The sequence below is a fragment of the Rhamphochromis longiceps genome, linkage group LG22, assembly GCF_057381845.1.
Source record: "Rhamphochromis longiceps isolate RC_006_pf linkage group LG22, R_longiceps_female_GT1.1, whole genome shotgun sequence".
In the NCBI taxonomy this organism is placed as follows: domain Eukaryota; kingdom Metazoa; phylum Chordata; class Actinopteri; order Cichliformes; family Cichlidae; genus Rhamphochromis; species Rhamphochromis longiceps.
In genome coordinates, this window is record NC_140577.1 from 8768383 (window position 1) to 8789219 (window position 20837).

The 20837-nt window shown below is 40.6% G+C and overlaps 3 protein-coding genes across 5 annotated transcripts; 2 read left to right on the forward strand and 1 right to left on the reverse strand.

Moving 5' to 3' along the window:
• The first annotated feature begins 377 nt into the window (after positions 1 to 377).
• Positions 378 to 2938, forward strand: apoea (apolipoprotein Ea). The gene is made up of 5 exons (XM_085396715.1): positions 378 to 498; positions 705 to 768; positions 1136 to 1286; positions 1908 to 2195; positions 2500 to 2938. The coding sequence occupies exons 2-5, from the start codon at positions 726 to 728 to the stop codon at positions 2804 to 2806; spliced, it is 789 nt and encodes a 262-aa protein (XP_085252841.1). The 5' UTR covers positions 378 to 498; positions 705 to 725; the 3' UTR covers positions 2807 to 2938.
• Positions 2939 to 4240: 1302 nt separating this feature from the next.
• On the forward strand, positions 4241 to 13051 carry msto1 (misato mitochondrial distribution and morphology regulator 1). Of its 2 annotated transcripts, none has more exons than XM_085397126.1 (14): positions 4241 to 4431; positions 5628 to 5757; positions 5921 to 5990; positions 6447 to 6522; positions 6886 to 6943; positions 7036 to 7192; positions 7857 to 7971; positions 8131 to 8265; positions 8344 to 8496; positions 8720 to 8851; positions 9064 to 9248; positions 9795 to 9899; positions 10006 to 10118; positions 10199 to 13051. In XM_085397126.1, the coding sequence occupies exons 1-14, from the start codon at positions 4348 to 4350 to the stop codon at positions 10456 to 10458; spliced, it is 1773 nt and encodes a 590-aa protein (XP_085253252.1). In that variant the 5' UTR covers positions 4241 to 4347; the 3' UTR covers positions 10459 to 13051. The 2 variants fall into 2 exon arrangements, with proteins under 2 accessions (XP_085253252.1, XP_085253253.1); XM_085397127.1 differs by having other exon boundaries at positions 7039 to 7192.
• Positions 12862 to 20347, reverse strand: srsf4 (serine and arginine rich splicing factor 4). 2 transcript variants are annotated; one of them, XM_085397129.1, is made up of 6 exons: positions 20184 to 20347; positions 17683 to 17873; positions 15779 to 15888; positions 15119 to 15333; positions 14949 to 15026; positions 12862 to 13832 (listed from the first exon to the last, which is right to left on the reverse strand). In XM_085397129.1, the coding sequence occupies exons 1-6, from the start codon at positions 20288 to 20290 to the stop codon at positions 13319 to 13321; spliced, it is 1215 nt and encodes a 404-aa protein (XP_085253255.1). In that variant the 5' UTR covers positions 20291 to 20347; the 3' UTR covers positions 12862 to 13318. The 2 variants fall into 2 exon arrangements, with proteins under 2 accessions (XP_085253255.1, XP_085253256.1); XM_085397130.1 differs by lacking the exons at positions 17683 to 17873; positions 20184 to 20347 and adding an exon at positions 16329 to 17672.
• Between the last annotated feature and the right edge of the window lie 490 nt (positions 20348 to 20837).

A 20837-nucleotide genomic window follows, 5' to 3' on the forward strand; every position in this document is an offset into this window, starting at 1 on the left:
TCAGTCCTAGAAATGAACACAGTGGCAATTAAAGAAGACTTTGAACCAGATCCAATGAACAGTGATATCAAAAAAACGACCTTTAACCTCGTCATTGTTGTGCTGTCAGCTGGCACTGGCTGAAAAGGTCACGGTAAAAGAAAACCAAAAATCGTGTTTCTCTGATCATGTGATGGTGCTCGAGGCAGAGTGGCTGAAAGAATCACATTTTAGTTAACAAACTCAAACACAAGTTCAGCAGAAGATCCAGAGAGGAAGCTGTGAGTCCAAAAGTGTTTACTATTTCTGACCTGTGTCTGCACGTCTCCTTTCTGTGTGCGACGTGGAGCCAAAACGACACGCTCAGCAATAAAGTTACAACAACGCAGTCGGGAACTTCGGCCACGGGTCAGAATTCCTCTTGACATCCATGTGATTACATCAACAGCCCCCATACTGTATAAATACTGGGAGACGAGCTCAGTCGTTCTCACAGACGTCACAGATCAGATCGCTGAGGTAAGATTACCGATCTGAAATCTTTAAAAGTCGAATTTCTTTTTGCAGTCCAAAATATTTGAATACTTATTAGATTCATTAATCAAATCAAATGAGAGTTAGATGATTTAGACATCAAAATGTTATGTATTTGTCAATAAAGGGTCTCTTGAATACGTTTTTTTTAGTCTTTTGTAACTAAAATTTATTTGTACATCATATTCCAGGTGTCCTAATCTCTGGTCATCATGAGGGTGTTTGCAGTAATCCTTGCACTGGCAGTCTTCTCAAGTGAGTTTATTGTCTATTTAGGGTCAAATAATAGAAAGAAAAGTGGATGCAAAGTAGAATACAGGAGTGAGAAGAAAATGAGGACGTAAGATGTAAGCGCCTGTTACATTTGGGGGCTTTTATTTTGCAAAAATGCGGCCTACACCAACTCAACTTTTAGTTACATACTGAATAAAACAAACTATGCATTCTGCAGCTTTTTTAGTCATCAGAGTTGTCCTTTAACAGTTAAATGCTGCCATAGGTCCCAGATTTGACAAATTAAAACATAATTTTAAAGCCTTATACTACAATTTGCATCTTTTGATCAAAGATGGAAAACCATTCAAAAGTGACCATTTGACATGTTTTCCTTTGTTCAAACCAGGCTGCCACGCACGAAGCTTGCTTCAGCAGGACTGGCAGGACAGCTGGGAAACCACAGTCGACAAGTTTAGGGATTACATCACGGACCTGAACTCAAAGGCTGATGTAGTGGTGAAGGACATCAAGAGCTCCCAGATCAGCAGGGAACTGGAGTGAGTTCAATTATTCCTGTAATCGTAGTCGAGCATACTGACTTTTATCAGTGCTGCTCGGCTGTCGGCTGCATTTGAATCACTAAAATTGTGATTAAAAATTGAATCCAGCTCATAGATTTTATCCTTTATTAATATAAAACAGTAACATGCAATTGTCTCAGTCAGTGTCTCAGTTCAGCTGCCAACCATTAATTTCAATATTTTTGTTAAAGTTTAAGTTCACAGAAATTTTCACTTCATAAATTAAATACAAATTGCTTCTATCTAGTTACTAAAGTTTAACTCCACGACTTAGAAACACTGAATTTACAACAGAAACGCTCTTAACAAAATGGTGCTGGGCTTTGGCTTTGTTATATAACAGCAGAGTGTCAGAGTCTGATCAGCAGGTTGCAGTGAGGTGAGACATTTTGAGAGCTGAACTTTGACCTGTGCGTCTCCTGAGTTTTGCTTTAGTCCTACAGTTTACCGAATCTTTCTCAGTGTTTCAATTAAAATCTGCTGATATTTCTACTTATCTTAAATGATTCAGTGCTTTACCCCCTTTGGATCCTGAATGCATCAAAACCACAGACAAAACCTCTAAACCGATCCATCTCCTCTCCCGTCCATGAACAGCACCCTGATCCAGGACAGCATGGCTGAGCTGGCCATGTACAAGGATGACCTGCAGACCAAGCTGGCTCCCTACACTCAAGAAGCCACAGATCGTCTGGGAAAAGACCTGCAGCTCATGGCCGACAAACTCCGTGAACACATGACTGAGGCCCGAGAGCAGATGGACAAGTACGTCCAGGAGCTTCAGACCATGATGGAGCAGAACACCGACGACGTCAGGAGCAGAATTGCCACCTACACCCGTAAAATGAAGAAGCGCCTCAGCAAGGACACACAGGAGATCAAGAGGTGAGTGGGACAACCTCACCAGAAAAATAACAACATTTGGGGGGTTTTAACAGTGTAGAAAAACAAAGGAACAGATAGTGAGTGGATTATTCAGGTGAAATAACCCAAACTCAGCTCAGATATTAGGATTTGATGCTTTTTAGCTGGTGAATTTAAAATGTAAGAAACATTTTGGTGTGAAAGAAGGAAAGAATTTGACCTTGGTGGGAACTTTTACCACTTTTTTGTCTATTTTTCAGTTTAACTTAATGTCTTAATGATTAAGCTATTAATAAGCATATAAATATAAACATATATTTTTCAGACACGTCACAGAGTATTTTGAGGAGCTTCAGTCCCGCACCTCTGAGAACGTGGAGGACCTGAAGACTAGACTGGACCCTTACTTTGCTCAGGTGCGAGACAACGCCCAGACAAAGATCACCACCCTGAAGGACCTGCTGACGTCTCAGATGGAGAACATGAAGCTCAAGATTCAGAATACAGCTGAGGACATCAAAGATCGCCTTGAGGACACCACTGACAACCTGCGATCCACCCTGAAGGGGAAGATGCAGGATGTGCGCGACATTTTTCAGTCCTTTGTGTCCTATTTCAGTGGAAGCCAGTAAACCCTACAACTAGCCTGGACTGCTCATTTATCCATCGCTTCATAAGTTAAAACCCTAATTCAACAGTTTAAAGTCATCAAATGTGTTTGTTCGACCACTCCCTGTGACTTTAATAAAAACCAGCTGCTCACATTTGAGTTCTCTGTAATGTCTTCAGACAGCTCATTTGCAGTCTTCTCTCACATTCAAACACCTGATTTAAAAGAGTTACACTTTGATGAGATGAACATCCTGAAAACAAGACAAAGACTACTTCCTGCAGAGCATATGGACACTGGAAAATAAATAACTTTGTGTTTGAAAGTTATTTTTGCCTTTGACTGCTACGCTTTGTTAAAAGCGACATATAAATTGCACAGAACACAAATGGTATGCCATCATAAGCATATTAAAGATTCTACAGTAGAAAATATACCTTTTTTAAAATCCCATTATTATGATAACTAAAACCTGAAATTTAAACTTGAATAATATCTTAGTTAACCGAAGTAAAAATAAAAACTGCACTTCTGAAAGAAAAACGGGATCTTGAATTGTTTTGTGTGCTCATAAAATAAACCAAAAGACAAAACATATACAAATAATTAGTTTTAATTATTAGTTTTGCCTTTAGTGTATTTGCTTGCTTAGAATTCTGATGTCTACTGGACAGTGATTCAGCTGTCTTCAAAAAGGGTTTGTTTTAAATGTGTGTTCTCATCTAAGTTTTTGTACCTGGCCATGTTTTTATAAAAAAGAAACTAAATCAAGCAAATCCATTCAGGAAACTCATTGAAACTAAACTTCTTTAAAATAAATAAATTAAAAAAATAAAACGTAAAAATAAAAACCTGATTAGGAAATATAAATAACTGATCGTCACTTTAAGTTCAGGGAGCGTGGATATTTGAATAATTATCTGAAAGGTTCTGCATCAGCTGTACACAAACACAAAGTACTTCGGGTAAACCTTCTACAAACTTATGTCATACATTTAAAAACAAAAAACAAAACAAAACAATTAAACTTTAACCAGAAAGTTAGTTGTTTGACTGAAGTCAGAAGTGGCAGAGGAATTTCTGAGGCTGGTGCACCTATCATATAATTTCTCTACATCCTCTACTTTTATACTTGTCCATCAAATCATTCTCAAAGCAAACATCACATTACCTAAAAATGTATATAAACATATTTATTACTCATAACTCATATTATTGTGTTCACTATTGCATTATTTTAAAAAGCCTCAGATGAGTTTTAATATAAATATTTGTCACATACTCTTTGAGTGTTTGAAACAGTCTAATAAACAATCAAACACGCAGTACTGTAGTACTGGATGGTTGGACCCCACGTGAATATAAGGCACAGTGAAACCAAACTATCATACTGACGTCGCTGATCCATCCAATCACATTTCGTCTTACTCTCCTGTCAGCCAATGGCTTGCAGCCGTCGCCGCTGCTAGCTCGTCTCCTCTCAGTGCCGTCAATTCTAAACATGCCCATCATGCTCGTAGTTGTGGGCTTTATCTTCTGTCTTGCGTGTTGATTTTCGTCACGATGAGCAGCCTCTGCAGAGAGGTGATCACCCTCCAGCTCGGACATTACTCCAACTTTGCGGGAACTCACTGGTGGAATTTACAGGTGAGGAGTGCGCGTGCAAGGCTAACGTTAGGCTAGCTGGCTAACGTTAGCTGTGCATGTGTTGTCAAACTTGTGAGCTTGCTGTGAACCGTTAGCTCTGGTTAGTCTCAGTTTGACAGACTGGGACACGAAGTATGGTCAAACTGACCAGCATGGCATTGACCATAAACAGAGGCATAACCGCCAACAGTTGTGTGGCTAAAGCTGCTGAATTAGCAGGTTAGCAAACTGTTACGAGCTTTTCATAAAAAACACTCAGAACTGTTACCTGAGCATTTAGGTCCATAATTTGTTGGTCCAAGATTTAAAGCAAATATTATTATATATAGTCCCCCCATTTTCAAAGGCTCTAGCTCAATTAAAAAGTTTTCGTATTTCAAAACATAAGGTTTATTTTTAATAAATGGATAAAGATCCAAAATTGGACCTCATCAAATGTGTTGTTCTCCCCATCTCCTTTTAGGTGCTCTATATCAAGCTATTCCTTTAGCCACCCTCAGTTGCTGCTTGTTTGTCGGTCTCTCTGCTTTTTGTTTTGTCTTCAGTAGCTAAAAAAAATAAAAATGCTGAATTGGGTTGAAATCATGTGACTGATTTGGTCATGGAGGAATATTTAAGGTTGCTTTTGCAGGATGATTTGGGGTCATTATTCTTTTACACTGTGAAGTGCTGTCTAATAAATTTTCCAGCTTTTGGCTCAACTGAGCAGAAAGTACAGGCCTGTACACATCAGCATCCATCCTGTTACTTTTGTCAAGTCACATCATTAGCGAACACTCATAACCTGGTTCCACTGTCAGCCATATGTGCCCATGCAACAACACTGCCTCTCCCATGTTTGACAGATACTGTGGTATGCTTGGGATGACAATCAGTGTCTCTCCTTCTCCTTACTTTTCTCTTCCAGTGTTCTGGTTCAAGTTGATCTAGGTTTCATCTGTGCAAAGATTTCTTCATTTTTTCCCCCCAGATTTGTGCTCTTTTAAATGTTTTCTGTTGAAGTCTAAACTGGTGTTCTTGTTCGACCATGTAATCAGTGGGTTGCACCTTACTGTCAACCTGTTGTATATACATTCATGAACGGGACTGTTGATTGTTAACAATGATACGTTTGCTTTGTGAATTTCTGTAAGCATTGTTCAATTGCTTTGACCGTGCTAGCAGATAAACAGAGGTGCTCCTCTCTTTGTTTGCAGGATGCATCTTTATCGTACGATCCGGAGTCACCGCCAGGTGAGATCCAGAGCGATGTCGTGTTTCGTGAAGGACAGACTCTGGGCGGCCACGTCACCTACACACCACGACTCATTGCCATGGATCTCAAAGGTAACTTGCTTTTAGAAATACTGGAAACTTTGTGTCTTTACTTTGTCCAGTTTACTGACTGAAATATAATATGTTAGCATTAATTTAGAGCACTTGTTACAAAGTTGTTGTTTTTTTGTTTTTTTTGGTGAATTCTGACCGTCTTTCTCTCATTCTGTAACAGGAAGTCTTCGTACTCTGCGACAGGAGGGAAGTTTGTACGATGCAGGCAAGGACACGTCTGCTGTCACATGGTAAACAAGACCCTTTCTATTTGTTTTCTGCCTGGTATAACAAATTTTATTTGTGTTGTTTTCTGGTTTCAACACTGTCACATGTTTTGTTTTTTTTGTTTTTTGGTCTGTTTATTTGTTTACATATGGATATTTATCTACATTTAAATCTATTTATCTATAGGACAAATCAAATCCTATAGCATATCCCTTTTTTACCCTGTGGTGATAAAAGGAATGAGTATTTGTAGTCACCCCACTGGGCAGGTGGTATGGACACTTTGTGAATACGATGACATGAAAATGAGCCAATGTAGGACTTTGTAATTGATACATAGGTGAATCTGCTAGGAGGCTAAGGGGTTGCACTGACAGTCGCCATTATTCTTAACTAATCCATTTAGTACATGCACTGGTCCTAAGACTGTTCATATTTAGTGTATATACTGAAAACTTTTTTTTTTTTAAATTTGGCAGGGATGGAAGTATCACTATGCACGAAGAAAGTCCTCCTGCAAAGAACTCCTTCCTTGAAGACCTTGATAAGTTGGATGTGAGTATTTCAAGTAGAAATGAAAACTAACACAAAGAGATTTTCACAACAAACACACACATTACAGTTATAGTCGGGTCGAAGCGTGTCATGCCCTGGACTGCTTGAAGGGACTCGCATACATGCGTGTCATCACTGACTGCGACCAGGTTACAGATCACCGTTGCTTTCTCTCTTTGTAAAAATCCCTATAAGTAAGTAATAAATAAGGACGCACTGCTGTGTGTCATAGCTTCCCAAATTAATCCACAGAATGCAATAAGTGATGAAACTGGCTGTGCGAGAGCAAATTTCCAGAAAAAAAATAGCTCAATAGAGACGTCTCCAAAGAGTTGAGCCCGTCATTCTGTTCTTTGTGTGTAGAAAGGGGAGATACTCGCAGAGGCTGATTTTCCCTCCAGCTCCCAGCCTCAGTGCTCAGGTATGAAAACCTCTCAACCAAACGTGCATGAAATAACAAGTTTCTGTACCAAAATCATCACATGAGCTTAAAAAAAAACCAATCTCTCCCAGCAGCAAGGTCACTGAGTGTGGATACAGTGAACAGCCACCTGGCTAGAGTACAGAAGAGCTACAGGCTGGAGTGCAGCGTGAAGGTGTGGTCTGACTTCCTCAGGATCCACCTGCACCCTCGGACCATCTCGGTCATCCACCAGTACAACCACGATGGGTAAGGCGGGTGCAACATTACCTGTAGTTTGTTGATGCTTCTTACTTTGAACCTCTAAAGGAGTCAGAGCCATAACTTCAACATAAAAACTGCAGGTGCAGAATTTCCTGTCACATCTCATCGAAACAGCTTAAAATGTTTGGGAAATGTTCCCAATATTTTCCAAACCTCATTATGCAAACTGTTGTATGTTGTCATCAAAGAAGTTTCTCCAGATCTAGATTATTATGACAGAGAAAACTTTTTATATATTAGACCACAAAATAAGAGTGGAAGGCCCTCACCTGCGTTTCACCACTAGATGTCAGCCTTCCCTCACAATCAGGATTAAAACTGACTGTTCTCTGTGGGTCAGTATGGAAGAAAAGGCAGAAAATGTATAAACAAGTTTATTATACAACTTCACATATCCAATCTGTCATTTTTTTTGTTTTATTAAAGTAATTAGATGAAACATGAATACTTTAGAATAAAATTAAAGAACATTCAGTTAGTTTTCTAAATTAATTCTATTCTTAAATTGGTTGACAGAATGAAATAAAGATCTAAAACATACCCACAACTGCTTCTCCACCACACTTAAAAAGGCTTCTTGAGACTTGCTGACTTACAGTTATGAGGTATTTAAACTGAGTGCTTTATATTTGCTTTTATGGGCGTTCAGAGAGGCTCACCGTCTGGAGGCTTTCGGCCAGGGCGAGTCTCTCCTCCAGGGGTCGGTGCTCGAGGAGCTGGAGGACAGGCTGCACTTCTTTGTGGAGGAGTGCGATTACCTTCAGGTAACTCTTCCATTTCACTCTCCCCTATAATTAGAAATATTTTTTTGTACTGTAAGACCTTTAAAAAGATGCTAATCAAAGTTTACTTGTACACCATTTCGTATCTGCCATCTTCTTGCATATCTCTTTGTGCTTCCTCAATCCTTTTTTTCCTTTCAGGGCTTCCAGGTGCTGTGCGACTTGGCTGATGGCTTTGCAGGTCTGGGGTCGAAGGTCACTGAGCTGCTTCACGACTCTTACGGAGGAAGGGGCATCCTAACCTGGGGGTTGTTACCCGTCAGTCACCCAGATTCAGTGAGTGTCTCTTTCTTTAAAAGCAAATGTTTTGTAACGCGGCTTCTTTATTTATATTTGTTGTCTCTGTTTGAACAGACGCCAGTGAAGGATCTCTACCGCCTGCTGAACTGCACTTTAGGGATGGTACACATGGCCAGTCACAGTTCTTTGTTCTGCCCGTTGACCTTGCGAGGTGGTCTGGGAAGACGACCGTCCTCTCCCACGACGTTCACCCACCTCAGTTATGATGTGAGACTGGCTGCAGTACTATTATTGTGTCCTTTGGTCAACAAGCAATTATTTTAAGACCTTGTACCGACTTATTTTATGTTCTATCCAAATGTAAGCACTCAAACTTTAAACTTTGGCACAGCTCTGATTAAAGAGATAATTCAACTCATAGAAACACAGTTTATATGTGCAGGTATGCAGGATTATATATAAACATGTATCTGTCTGTCTTCTGTGCCAGCCCTCACTGTGGTACCACTCCAGTTCTGTCCTGGCTTTGGCATTGGACACCCTTACTGCACCTTACAGGCTGAGAAATAACAGCGTCCCCATGTGGCAGTTGGCAGATGACTTGGCTGTATCAGGGAGGAAGGTATTTAACAATTGTTCGTTTATTTGGGGGGTTTTTTCCTCCCCCTTCAGCAAATATTATTTTATTTTTTTAATCAAGTCATGAAAGGAACCAGCTCGAAGCTCTATAGGTATATAAAGGACATGAAGTCTCACAAGCTAGCTGGATGTTGCAGCTAGGTTATTTATCTGTGGAGATGCCTGAGATTATGGTAACCAATGTTTAAATCACAGGTCGTGGCTGCTTATGGTGCCGTCCCCTTTCCCATGATGCACGGCTCCTCTCTCCCTGACGCCCTGAGCACATACACCGACGTACTGCCGTGGAGGCCTCTGTCTGGGTGCGCTGAAGCAGGAGACGGCCGATGCTACGGCCAGTGGGCGACGCTCAAAGGCTTCGAAGGCCAGAAACTCATCAGGTCAGAATGAAGTTATTGAGTCAGTTATATTCTACTCTGACTCTTTAGTTTAAGTTTGCTTCTGCCCCTACGAAATTACCACTGACCTTCTTCATCTATGATAGCTGGTGTGTGATAGACCCCAGCCTCAGAGCTTGTTCCTGTGCTGCATTGATTAGTGCCTTTCTCCACTCTGGTGGATATCTCCCCCCTGAACGTTGTCCTGGGTCCCCCTTACCGTAGCATTCATATTTATCTCTCTCCCTCATGTCCAACTCTTCATACTGGAGGCTTATTTAGCATTAGGGGTCTAGCCTAGGACCCTTACTGCATACAGGCGCCTCAGCAGGGTACCTGATAACAGGTGTTGTCCAGCTCTTCATACTGGAAACCCGTTCTTGGATGTCTGCCACTGTGATGGTTACTGGACTCTCTTCGGGGAGGTTGCTCTGGTGTCTTTATGCTAATGACTTTAGGTTAAACTTCAGCTAAGGTTGTGAATGACAGTTTTGTCAACATTTTTGAATAAACAACTTGCTCCCCCCCCCTTTATTCTCTTTTCACCAGCTCGCTGGCTGCAGGAACTAAACCGCCCACTCCTCTGCACAGTCTCCACAGCGGAGAGGACGTCCTGGCTTCCTACATCAGATCCTTCTATCCTTCAGCTCCTCTGTGAGTCTCTGCACTGACACGTGACACTTGCTATTTCTTTTTTTTTCCTAACAAATTCTCATCTCTCACCCTTGCTCTCTCCATCATCTTGTCATCCCTGTCTCAGGGCTCTGCAGCTGGTTTCTACTCCCAGTGAGCTGGCACCACCTTTCCCGCAGATATTCAGTCAATCCCTCGGTGCTCAGGGCTTCCTGGAGGGCCAGCCGCCCCCGCCTGGCAGTGAGTGTTTTTCTGTTTTTGTCTGTGTGTAACGCAGAGCCGTTCTATTATAGGTTTTCATGAATGATCTTTCTCTGCAGGTACGCCCCGTGTCGTCTCCTCCGTACCCGTCATGACTTCCCTCCAGTCGGGTCCTGCGCTCGACCCCTGGCTCTCCGAGCTGCATCGCGGTGTGAGTGCTTTCGACATCCGCCGTGTTGCCCCCAGCTTCCTTTCTCAAGGGCCTGAAGTGTCAGACTACCAGGAGGCCCTGGAGCAGCTGCGCCTGCTGGCCCGGTGTTACAGAGACGACAGCAGAGGCGTGATGCGCTCTTCCTCCGAGGAAGAGGACGATGACTGAAGTTGGCTAGCACGACTTGTATCTGCCTGCTTTGTTTACCAGCCTGCATGCTGTCAGCCTGATGCAGGGAGATAGAGGAGCTGTGCTCTGCTGTGTGAAAGGATGAGGACTGAAGTAATGGGTGACAGAAAAGAGGAAGTTCTGCCCATGTAGTTTGTAATTCAATGACTGTTCATATGTAATTAAAAGTATTTTATACAAAATGCACATCATAGGACTGTATTTACATAAAGACGTAGCTTTCACCACAGGTTGCATAGATTGTAGCATTCACAGCTCTCAGAGCAAAGAAAGGGACTCTTTGTTTGTTTGTTTGTTTTCTGCGGCCTCAAATGAACAGTAAACTGTTGAACATGCTTTGGGGTTTTTGTAATTTGTCCAAAGCAGAATCAACTAATTTGGGGTTTAATGGGACATTTAGTATCCTCGGCCAAGTCTGCCTGTTTGTGCTGCAAACCTTTCATAGAACATCATAAAAAATTAAAAATTCCCCCTCAAAGGAAAACATAAGACCAAGGAAATAATGAATGCATTCACACTGGGCGCCTTAATCACATGACAGCAGATGTTGATGTGAGTCTTCTGTGTTAAAACCACAATTTGCTTTAGATGGGATTACAAAAAGCACATCTTAGACACTTGTTTAATGCATTTCATGACAAAAATATAAATTGCCATGGTTGTAATAACATTTAAAAATGGAATAAAGAGCCTATAAAGTTAAACACAAATATTTGTAATGCTTATCGTCTGGTTCATGCTGGATCAATAATCCAGTGCAAGTCCTGCCTTTAATAAAGCTTTCTGTGATTTAGGTCAAACTAAAGTATTAAAAAATGTAAATGACTAATATGGACTGAATTGTGGTGAAACTTAAATTATTTAATAAAGTTTAATCTTTATAGAAAAATATTTTCTCCACACCAGAACTTGATAAGAAAGGTTTATTGCTGCTGTTGTGTGGTCAGCTCTGGTCCAAAGAATAATACATGGATCTCCCTCTGGTTATAAAACCAGTCAGCAGCAGTCTGCTGTAGCCAACTCCTGGGAGAGAGATTTATAGAGAATGTGCGTTTATCTGATTGGTCAAAACTATTGAGAAGCGGCCGTTGTTTACGTAGCAAAGTTCTGCTCTTCCTCTCCTCCCTCAGCTGGAGCTTCACATTGGGATGGACCGATACACCTGCCTCCCTCCCTCTAACCTGTTATCTAGTTTTCTGCATCTGAGGCAACATCTGTGAGGGCTTTTGTTTCTTGACCTTGCTCTGGTTCACGCACACAGCCTTCTGCCACACATGCACAAGCAACTTGATCATGGGAATCTATAACTTTTGTTTTGAGTGCTCAGTAGTGCAAATAACTATTAAACTGATCTAAAATTAATTACAGTCCCCATACCATTTGGCAGCACAGGTCTTGTAAACCAAACCCTTCTAGTCCTCACACCCCAACGTTGAGAATCTGTCACTGAACATATCCAAACTTTATGCCATAAAATGGAAAATATTCTTATGATCCGAGTCACCTCAGTTTTTCCTTCTATGAACTCTGATAATTCTTAGTGTATTCTCAAACACTCTCTTTCCTGTGTGCGAAGAGTATTTATTTAGCCAGCTCCTGTTATGGCTCACATGCAGATACACATTGGAAACCTAAGGAAAACTGACTTGACCAATTCTGCCAGCAGCTATAGTTTAACTCAGGGAAGTCAGCCAAAGGGTAGACGGAGTGGATGGCTTTGTAAGATGTGAAACACACAAAGTAAAAATTGGGACTTTGTACTGCATGTTTTCTTCTTCTCACATCATGGATAAAATCAGAGCCTAAGGACTAAATTGTTGTTTCAGCGATCTTACTGACAAATTACAGTTCTACCTTCAAAGTAAGTCTTAGACAAATGATTAAATATTAAGTGTATCGTGAATCATGTCATCCAAGGAATCACGGTAACAGGGTTCTTTGATTTATCCTACTTAAATTTCTGTCACGTGGAAAACAGGTGGCTTGAATCAGTTTTATAAATTTAAATGTAATATTAAGCTTGGCGTGAATAAAAATGTACCCACTAATTGTTTATTAGACGAAAACGTGTAATCAGCTGAGTTTGAGAGGAATTTACGTTATGAAACTGAAGCCTGCCAGCAGTCAAACCAGCCTTTTACTTTACAAAACACATCTTTGGCTTTTTAAAAACAGATAAAACTGCCTTATGAGTTGTTGTTGTTGTTTTTTTTAATTAATCCTATGTTAACATAGGATAACAAAACAAAAAAAACCCCAAAAACATTTTCTAAAAACTGTTCCAACTGTTTTCTGAGCAAACAAAGAAACACAAACTCACCCCAGTGATATTTACACCATCATGCAAAAAAAATAAATAAATAAATAAAAGAGCCAACCTGCTTCCCTCACACACCGAATTTATTACCAACATAAACATGACTAACAAGTCCAGAACAAGCCTTTTTTTTTTTTTTTTTAATGTGAAACAAAGATTACAAGGATTTCACAAAAGTGGGGAAGGTGTTCCCAACCAGCATATCGACAAAAACAGTATGCTTCTACATTTGATTAAAAAAGGCTAAGACAAATACCATACCTTCGCTTGAACTTATAAAACTGACATTGCACCCTGTTGTTATTGTTACAAACACCACTAATGAAAACGTATGTTGGTAAAGGGCAAATGAAATGGAGTAGCATGTGCATAAGAGACATCGAGCATGAGCGCCTGGTATTCTACAGCTACTTATCAAAAAACAGGAGGTGAGGATAGTGTTGTCGGGCACGGGGAATGTAAATAGAGGGCAGGAGGGAGACACTGGGAGGAGGGCTTGTGACAAACAGTCCAAAATCTGAACTAAGAGCGGGAACGGGAACGAGAACGAGACTGGGAGCGGGATTTAGAGCGGGACTCCGATCTGGAGGCGGAGCGGGAACGGGAGCGGGCTTTGGCAGGTGAGGGGGAACGGGATTTGGACTTTGATTTAGACCTGGCTCTGGATTTGGACTCCTCAGGAGACTGAGAACGGGAACGAGAACGAGAGCGTGAGCCTCGCTCAGGCTCGCCGCCCTCGTCATCGCTCTTGGGCTCCTCCCGGCCCTTTGAGACAGATTTCCTTGACTGATCCTTAGCTCCAGATGCAGAACGAGATCTAGAGCGAGACCTGGAGCGAGAACGAGAGCGAGACCTGGACCTGGACTCCCCCTTCTTGCCCTTTTTCCCCTCTTTCTTGCTCTTTTTACTCTTGGGGCTGCGGCTCCGGCTGCGATCCTTGTTCTTCTGAGCGCCGTTGCTGCGCTCCTCCTCCTCCTTCTTGCCCTTTCCCTTATTCTTCTTGCTACGAGATCGGCTGCGGGAGCGAGAAGCAGCTCTGTGGACAAAAGACAAACCAAGTCTTATTGCACCAACCCATCCACCAAAATTCTCATTAACATAAAGCACTGAACAGCTGGGTAAAATTACTAGAATTTTAGGGGTTTTTCTAAGGTCTGTTTTCTCTGTTTCGATGTTCCGCAACACAAAAATGGAATGATTGTGAGCAGCTTTAAAAGCATCTGAGAGACATAATTTAAACAGAAATTTCTACATCCTGTCTGAAGACAGTAAAGAGAAAGTACGTAGTCTTCATGCTTTTTAAAGGCCACCATACAAAAATAAATAAATAAAAGACTTCTTGCCCTATAGAAGTCTACAGTAAGACAGCCCTCAGCGCTAACCTCAGTAAACACTTATGATCAATTTATGCGCTCAGTCATATTTAGTAACTAAGAATCAGAAATCACAAAGGAGGATTATTCAGGATCTGCTCATCCTTTGTTATTGTTAATGACAAAGGATTAGCCAGGCAGCATGCAGTCCTAATTGCAGTTGCAGTCCTGAAAACGCTCCGTTTGCAGCTAAGCACGACTTTACAAACCAATGCGCGATGTCATCGTCTTATGACAAAGACTGAAAGTTTGACCTGAAGATTTATTTACATTTTTGTACATGTATTATTAAACCCATTATGCATTCCTTATTTTTATATATACACCCACGATTTCAGTAACGGATGGTCATATTTAAACAAAGTCTGTATTAATGAAGTCAGGATAGAAGTAAACGCAACCCCTTATTTTCAGCTAGCTTTCCTCTACAGTGAGAACGAGAGATCTATCCTAATATGGCAATCTCAGTCTCACGGCTCTGGCTGTGAGCACAGGAGCTATAACGGCTTCTTACAGACAGGATGAAGTAATAAGTCACAACAAAGAGGATAAGAAAGAAAGATAAGCCTTGATTTGAATCATGCAAAGTAACTCTAGTAGAGTCTACGAATATGAAAGCTATAAATGAGCGTAACACGTTTCCTGTAACATACTTATAAAAACAAATGAACTGAACTGGATACAAAGTCTCAAGCTGTCTCAAGGCAGCTAGTGAGAGGACAAATCGATCGAACATCTATCAGTTTCTGGACAAAACAGCAAAATAAAGTTTTTCTCACCTGGAGCGGGAGCGGCTGCGACTGCTGCTCTCACTGCGGCTGCGGCTCTTACGAGACCTGCGGCTCCTGGAGCGAGACCTGACAAAATATTATACCATTTATCGATCTTGGATCCGACTGCAGCAGCATGCAATTCCTAATATAATACCAAACAACAGTGCCTTTTTTACCTGGAACGGCTGCGGCTACGAGAATACGAGCGGCGGCGCCTGGCACCAGGACGGTCCTCAATGAGCCGGATCTTTCTGCCGTTCACCTCTGTGCCGTCGAGCTTCTCCAGGGCCCTCTTCATATCAGAGTAGAGCCTGAACTCGATCACCCCCTCATTCTTCCGGCCCTTGTGGGTGTCAGCGTAAGTCACTTCACCCGCCTGCCTCATGTAGTCCTACCAAGGAGAGGAAACAGATGAGATCATGAGAATGTGTCCACTGGAGGCTCTGACCAAACTGCATGTAAATATTTTACATAAAATCCATGAGAGCTTCTGAATCATGGATTCATATTACATCTTCCCTTATGGACAACCTGATCAGAATGGGTGTGTTGTGCTTTATGAATGTTTATATAATCATGTGGCCACAATAAAAACAAAAATCAAAATCTAATGCAACGTTCTTAAAGTTGGGTAAAATAAGGAAAAAAAAAAATTTTAAAAAAAGAAAAAGACGGGGAAAATCTCACTATGGGAAATGTTAAAACGCTGAAATAATGGTTCACTTCAATTTTTTTTTTTTTTTTTTTTTTTTTTTTAAAATCAGGACTGTAAGCCTTACTTCCTTCACAATAAGTATTTAATATGAGAGAGGAGGGTGAATTAAGCAAAAACATACCTTTAAGTCTTGCCAGCTACAGCGGCTGGAAAGATTCTCAACAATAAGCCGATAATCTGTCCGTATAGGTGGACCATATCTGTCTCTTCCTCCCCAGCGTCCATATCCACCTTTCAGGGTAACAAGGAAACAGAAGGAACAATGAGGACTGGAAAGCAACCGGGATGGTGCAGTCATACTAAACTTCCAGCTACACACTATTAAAATATATCAATAATCTCTTGGGAAAGAAAACAAAATAGGGAAAAAGCAAAAAGGCTGAAAAAAAGAGAAAAAGCTATTAATTCCTAAAAAGACCCTAATTATTTCTTTCTATTAGTCTTTCTTTAAATTTTTAAGCCAACAAGAAGAAAAAAAAACCCTATGGATATTAAATTTTGGTTGATGCTCAACAGGCCTATTTTAATAAGAAAAAAGAAAAGAAAAAAGCAATAAAAATCAAATTAATAACTGAAGGAGGAAGTACTTACGTTGAACTAAATCAAGTGTCTAATCTATCCTATCTAAAAACATTTCACTGATACAAAACATGTTGTTTTTTTTCAGGCACCTATAAGAGCTGAACCCACATCTGTTCCTAACCCCATGGCATCCTCACCACCCGGCCTGGGCCTAATGGGAAAAGCGGTCTTCATTCACAATGGCTCCCTTTTTTGGTCTGCCCAGGGGCCCAGAATGGTCAAACCACACTCTTGGAAAGGGGGGACACCATGGCCAGCAATAGGGGCAGGCAGTCAGCAAAGGACTCTTTCAATTAAAACATTGAGGTTCTTTGTTAAATCTTTACCTTTAAATTGACAATCACTTTAAATGAAATAAAAACGGAATAAGACATCAATAGATTACAAGATATTTGACAGTCAAATAGTTACTCTACAATGCTCAATCAATACATTTATACTGTTTTAATTAGTAAGCCAATTCCTGCATCATCACACATTCACATGTATTGTTAGTTTCAAATCCATCACATGGAAACCCAAGATATTTGAAGAAGTCATTGGTGGCTCTGGTGCACACAGATTTAATCACGTTACGACACCTCCTCCCACGCCTGCTGTTCTTTTCTGAGTAGAAGCTGTGAAGTGATGTATAGCAAAGCAATTCAAAACCAAATTACTGCTCTATCCAGAAACTCAGATGTACTCGCAGGCTAAGAGACCACTAGAAACCTAGAAGGCTCACTCAAGCCAGAACAATAGTGAAATGTGGACGGGTGGGAGTGTCTCAACGACCAAAACAAAGAAAATGAGGTCAGTGGCTTAGCAGGAATAATTCCCCTTTGGTTCTCAAAGAACGATCTAGAGGTATCGGGGATACACCTACCAGACACAAGGACCAGATATTGGTCAAATCCTGATTTGAAAAGCTTAATCAGTCCGTGATAACATGCCAAATTGTGGTTAAACTGTTAAATGTTCACTTTAGACAGCAGAGCAGCGCCATTTTCTTTCTTAGGTTCCACCTTGCCTGTTTCCAGCTTTCCATCACAGAAAGAAAGATGCCGCCATCTGTCAGGGACTGCATCGCAGAAGCAACTGTTAAGTAGTACATGAGTAAGATTTCCCCAATTCAAAAACACCACTAGAAACCAGGAATGCTCATTGAGATTGCAACAAAGGTGAACTGTGATGAAACTACTGTGAAGGTGTGACCCAGAAACGAAAATTGAATTAATAGAGAACAAACCAGCTTCACCTCACTCCACCCAATTCTAAGAACCAGCTACAGAAAAACCACCTCTGTCAGTTTCCACCATGAAATTATGATATAAACTGAATGCACTTTAGCCACCAAGGACCAGTTCTGCCCCCCATGAAATTTAAGAATTCCCTGAAATAAATGAGATTTCTTATAAATTATTATTCACGTGAAATACGGGAAATACACCGCTGGACACTTACTCCGCCCTCCTCCTCCTCCACCTCCTCCACCACCTCCTCCTCCACCACCACCACCACCACCATAGCCTCCATCACGACGTGGTCCCCTGGTGTGCTCCACAATGACCCTCTCTCCACACAGCTCTTTGCCGTTTAGGTCATATACTGCATCATCAGCATCACGGGGGTCGTCGAATTCAACGAACCCATACCTGCAGATGGAAATGAAACATGTTTAAATAAAAAGAAGAAAGGACTTTACAGCAGAGTTGCAGCAATGTAACAAGTTTACTGATGGCAGCAGGTAACTGAGCAGGATAAATTATTATTGTCCTTTAAATTAGGGCTGCTCGATTATGGCAAAAATGATAATCACGATTATTTTCACTGAAATTGAGATCACGATTATTTGACGATATTTATTTAACCCTTTAAGACCTACTATAGAACCAAGTCCACCAGAGCTTATATTATTTTTTTTTTTACATGCTGTAGTGCCATTTGTGGGAGCATTTCAAGTTGCTATACATCAATACAACTGTTATAGCCCATATTTTAATAATATGTATGCATTAAGTCCATAGTAATTACATAAATTGCAAAAAAGTGCAATAAACTACAAAAAAAATTGAAAATCGCTTTTGTTTTGTTTACATATATTTCTACTTGGAGAAATTTAAGAGGCTTATCCCTCAAAACTTTAAATACAATAAAGTTGCAAAAAATAGTTTCCCACCACAGGAAATTTATTTTGAGTGTCTTCATAGTTTTATTTTGGAGATACAGCAATTTTTATATACTGCAGGAAAAACAAAAAACAATCCTATGATGCAAATTTGCAAAGAAAACAGCAGGTGCATCATTTCACTGTGGGAAGTGTTACGAACAGCTGATAGGAACGGCAAAGCGTGTTTCTGGAATATTATGTTTTTGTTCCTGCAAGCGCTTTTTATGCAATTTTTGCAAAGCTATATGTGGAACGAAACCGTGACCGAGGACAAGCTGATGGCATCAGATGTAAGTACAACTCCTCCGGTTTCATATGCAAAACAAATTATTGCGCTAGCTTACACGGTTCAGGTTCTACAGGGATTTAAAAATAGTTACGCAAAACGGAGCGTGCTGCTCTGACCGGCTTTAAAGGGTTAACAATGACTTTAAAAAATAATATAAAATAGTGTGCAACACCACTGAAGTTTTTTTTTTAACTCTCTTTTCAACCAACGGCAGTCACTCTCCAAATAACTTCTGCTTAGCTTTCCGAGCTTCCCTCGGGTCCTCTTAATCAGCGGTCTCCAACCTTTTTTGCGCCACGGGCCGGTTTATGCCCGACAATATTTTCACGGACCGGCCTTTAAGGTGTCGCGGATAAATGAGGGAGGGGCTAATAATCGGCTCAGTCATTTTTAATGATCGTTGAAAGCCCAGATCGTAATCGTGATTAAAATTCGATTAATTGAGCAGCCCTACTTTAAATCCAACATTTTACATCTTTTACTGTTATCTGTGTTTTATGATATAATACTTTATGCAAATTTTACTTAAGTTTTGCTCCTGTTTAGTTTTTTTTTTACTGACAAGTTGTGTGTGTGTTGTTTTTTTTTTTTAACTTGGATGATTTATTTTATTTTAGTAATATAAATTTTAACCTTTTTCCTATTGTTTTTTTTCTAAACATTTTCATGTTATCAAGCTTTTTATATGTTTTTTTTATGTTTTTATATATTATTATTGAATTACTACATTTTATTAAGCTATTCGACTTCCTTGAACCAATTTTTTATTATACCTCTCATTTAATATTGTTGGCTGTTGTAACGCATAAATTTCTCAATACACCATTTTACTTCCTCAAATGTGAACAAATACAAATTTTTGTTGTGCATTTTTGTAAATTTTATATCTCAGCCATCAGTGGGTATTTTTCCACAGCTTTGTGACACATACAGACCAAGTAATCGAACTTTACAGACTATTCAATCATATTATAGAGACAATAAAACCATCCGGTTGGAGCCTTAGATTTTAGCGGCCCTACACGTTAATTTGTTCAGATTAGCGCCAGTACGACTGCAAAGAGATATTTAACGTAAAGGAAGGCTATGCATACGGTTGAAACTATTCCCCCTACAGTTTCATATTGCGTTAAAAATATAACGGTGGGTGAAGTTACAGCTGCAGCAGACCGTTTGCTTGTAATGCACACAGCCGCCTTTGACTTTGCCACGTCCAACATTAGCTCGCTAGCGATTTGGCGCTAACGCAAACAATAACCAACAATAAAGATGGGAAAATTTTGCTTGACCTTTACATCCTTTACATCGATAAAACAAGCACTCGTGTAAAACGAAGGCGTACTTTAGGGAAAAAAAACACGCGTAATAACGGGAAAAGCGAAATTTGGTGTAGAGTAGCTATATTAGCATTAGCAAGTCTGACCCGCTTTGGATTCAACAAGGCCGTACGCGGCCCTTCAAGCACCAATTTCCATGTTAAACACGATTAATTCACAGCATCGTTACCCGTTTTTCAAGTCGACTTCGAGTATCTTCCCGTAGCCTTTAAAGAACCTCTCTACGTCCTTCTCTCTGGCTCTGTAGCTCAACCTTCCGATATACACCCGCGACATGCTGCTGCCTCTTCCGAGCGTGCTGCCGAAACGACAAACCCGACAACAACCAAGCGGCTACAGCGCAGGCGTGAGACTGCCGCCATACATAAGGCCCTCCTTTGATATGATAGGCCACGACTAAAAGGGGGGTTGTATTAGTTTTTTTAACTTTAGTTTTTAGAAAATATATCGTGCGATTAGGCGATTTTAAGAATGAATGAAAATAACTTTTTACAGTTAGACCAGAGCCACCGTTGGATAGGAGTTTCCATTCCTAGTTATCACAGACATTGTGGGGTTATTATTGAACCAGAACTATTTGTGCGAATGTCTATCTCAGTTTTTGTGTGCATATTAAAATCTGTGTGTGACTATTCAGATCACTGTGTATGTAATCGGATTTCTAAGTACGCAAATAAATCCACAAGCATACACAGCTATGACAAGCTTTGTTTAAAACACTGAAACTATCGGGTGCAATTCACGCAAAGGTACAACAGTGGGAGATCGGCCAGTTAAGGATTTGCGACAAGACGCACTCCTTGATGGCACCGGACTACAAACA

What these genes read in the sequence shown, in the direction of transcription:
- srsf4 (XM_085397129.1), bottom strand. Translation starts at nt 20,290, where the DNA reads ATGTCGCGGGTGTATATCGGAAGGTTGAGCTACAGAGCCAGAGAGAAG. An exon ending in CGTAGCCGCAGCCGTTCCAG is followed by an intron (nt 15,027 to 15,118) that starts GTAAAAAAGGCA and finishes ATATTTTGTCAG; the next exon opens with GTCTCGCTCCAGGAGCCGCA. An exon ending in CGCAGCCGCTCCCGCTCCAG is followed by an intron (nt 13,833 to 14,948) that starts GTGAGAAAAACT and finishes TTTTGTCCACAG; the next exon opens with AGCTGCTTCTCGCTCCCGCA.
- msto1 (XM_085397126.1), top strand. Translation starts at nt 4,348, where the DNA reads ATGAGCAGCCTCTGCAGAGAGGTGATCACCCTCCAGCTCGGACATTAC. An exon ending in GACACGTCTGCTGTCACATG is followed by an intron (nt 5,991 to 6,446) that starts GTAAACAAGACC and finishes TAAATTTGGCAG; the next exon opens with GGATGGAAGTATCACTATGC. An exon ending in AGGAGTGCGATTACCTTCAG is followed by an intron (nt 7,972 to 8,130) that starts GTAACTCTTCCA and finishes TTTTCCTTTCAG; the next exon opens with GGCTTCCAGGTGCTGTGCGA.
- apoea (XM_085396715.1), top strand. Translation starts at nt 726, where the DNA reads ATGAGGGTGTTTGCAGTAATCCTTGCACTGGCAGTCTTCTCAA. An exon ending in TGCACTGGCAGTCTTCTCAA is followed by an intron (nt 769 to 1,135) that starts GTGAGTTTATTG and finishes TGTTCAAACCAG; the next exon opens with GCTGCCACGCACGAAGCTTG. An exon ending in CAGATCAGCAGGGAACTGGA is followed by an intron (nt 1,287 to 1,907) that starts GTGAGTTCAATT and finishes GTCCATGAACAG; the next exon opens with CACCCTGATCCAGGACAGCA.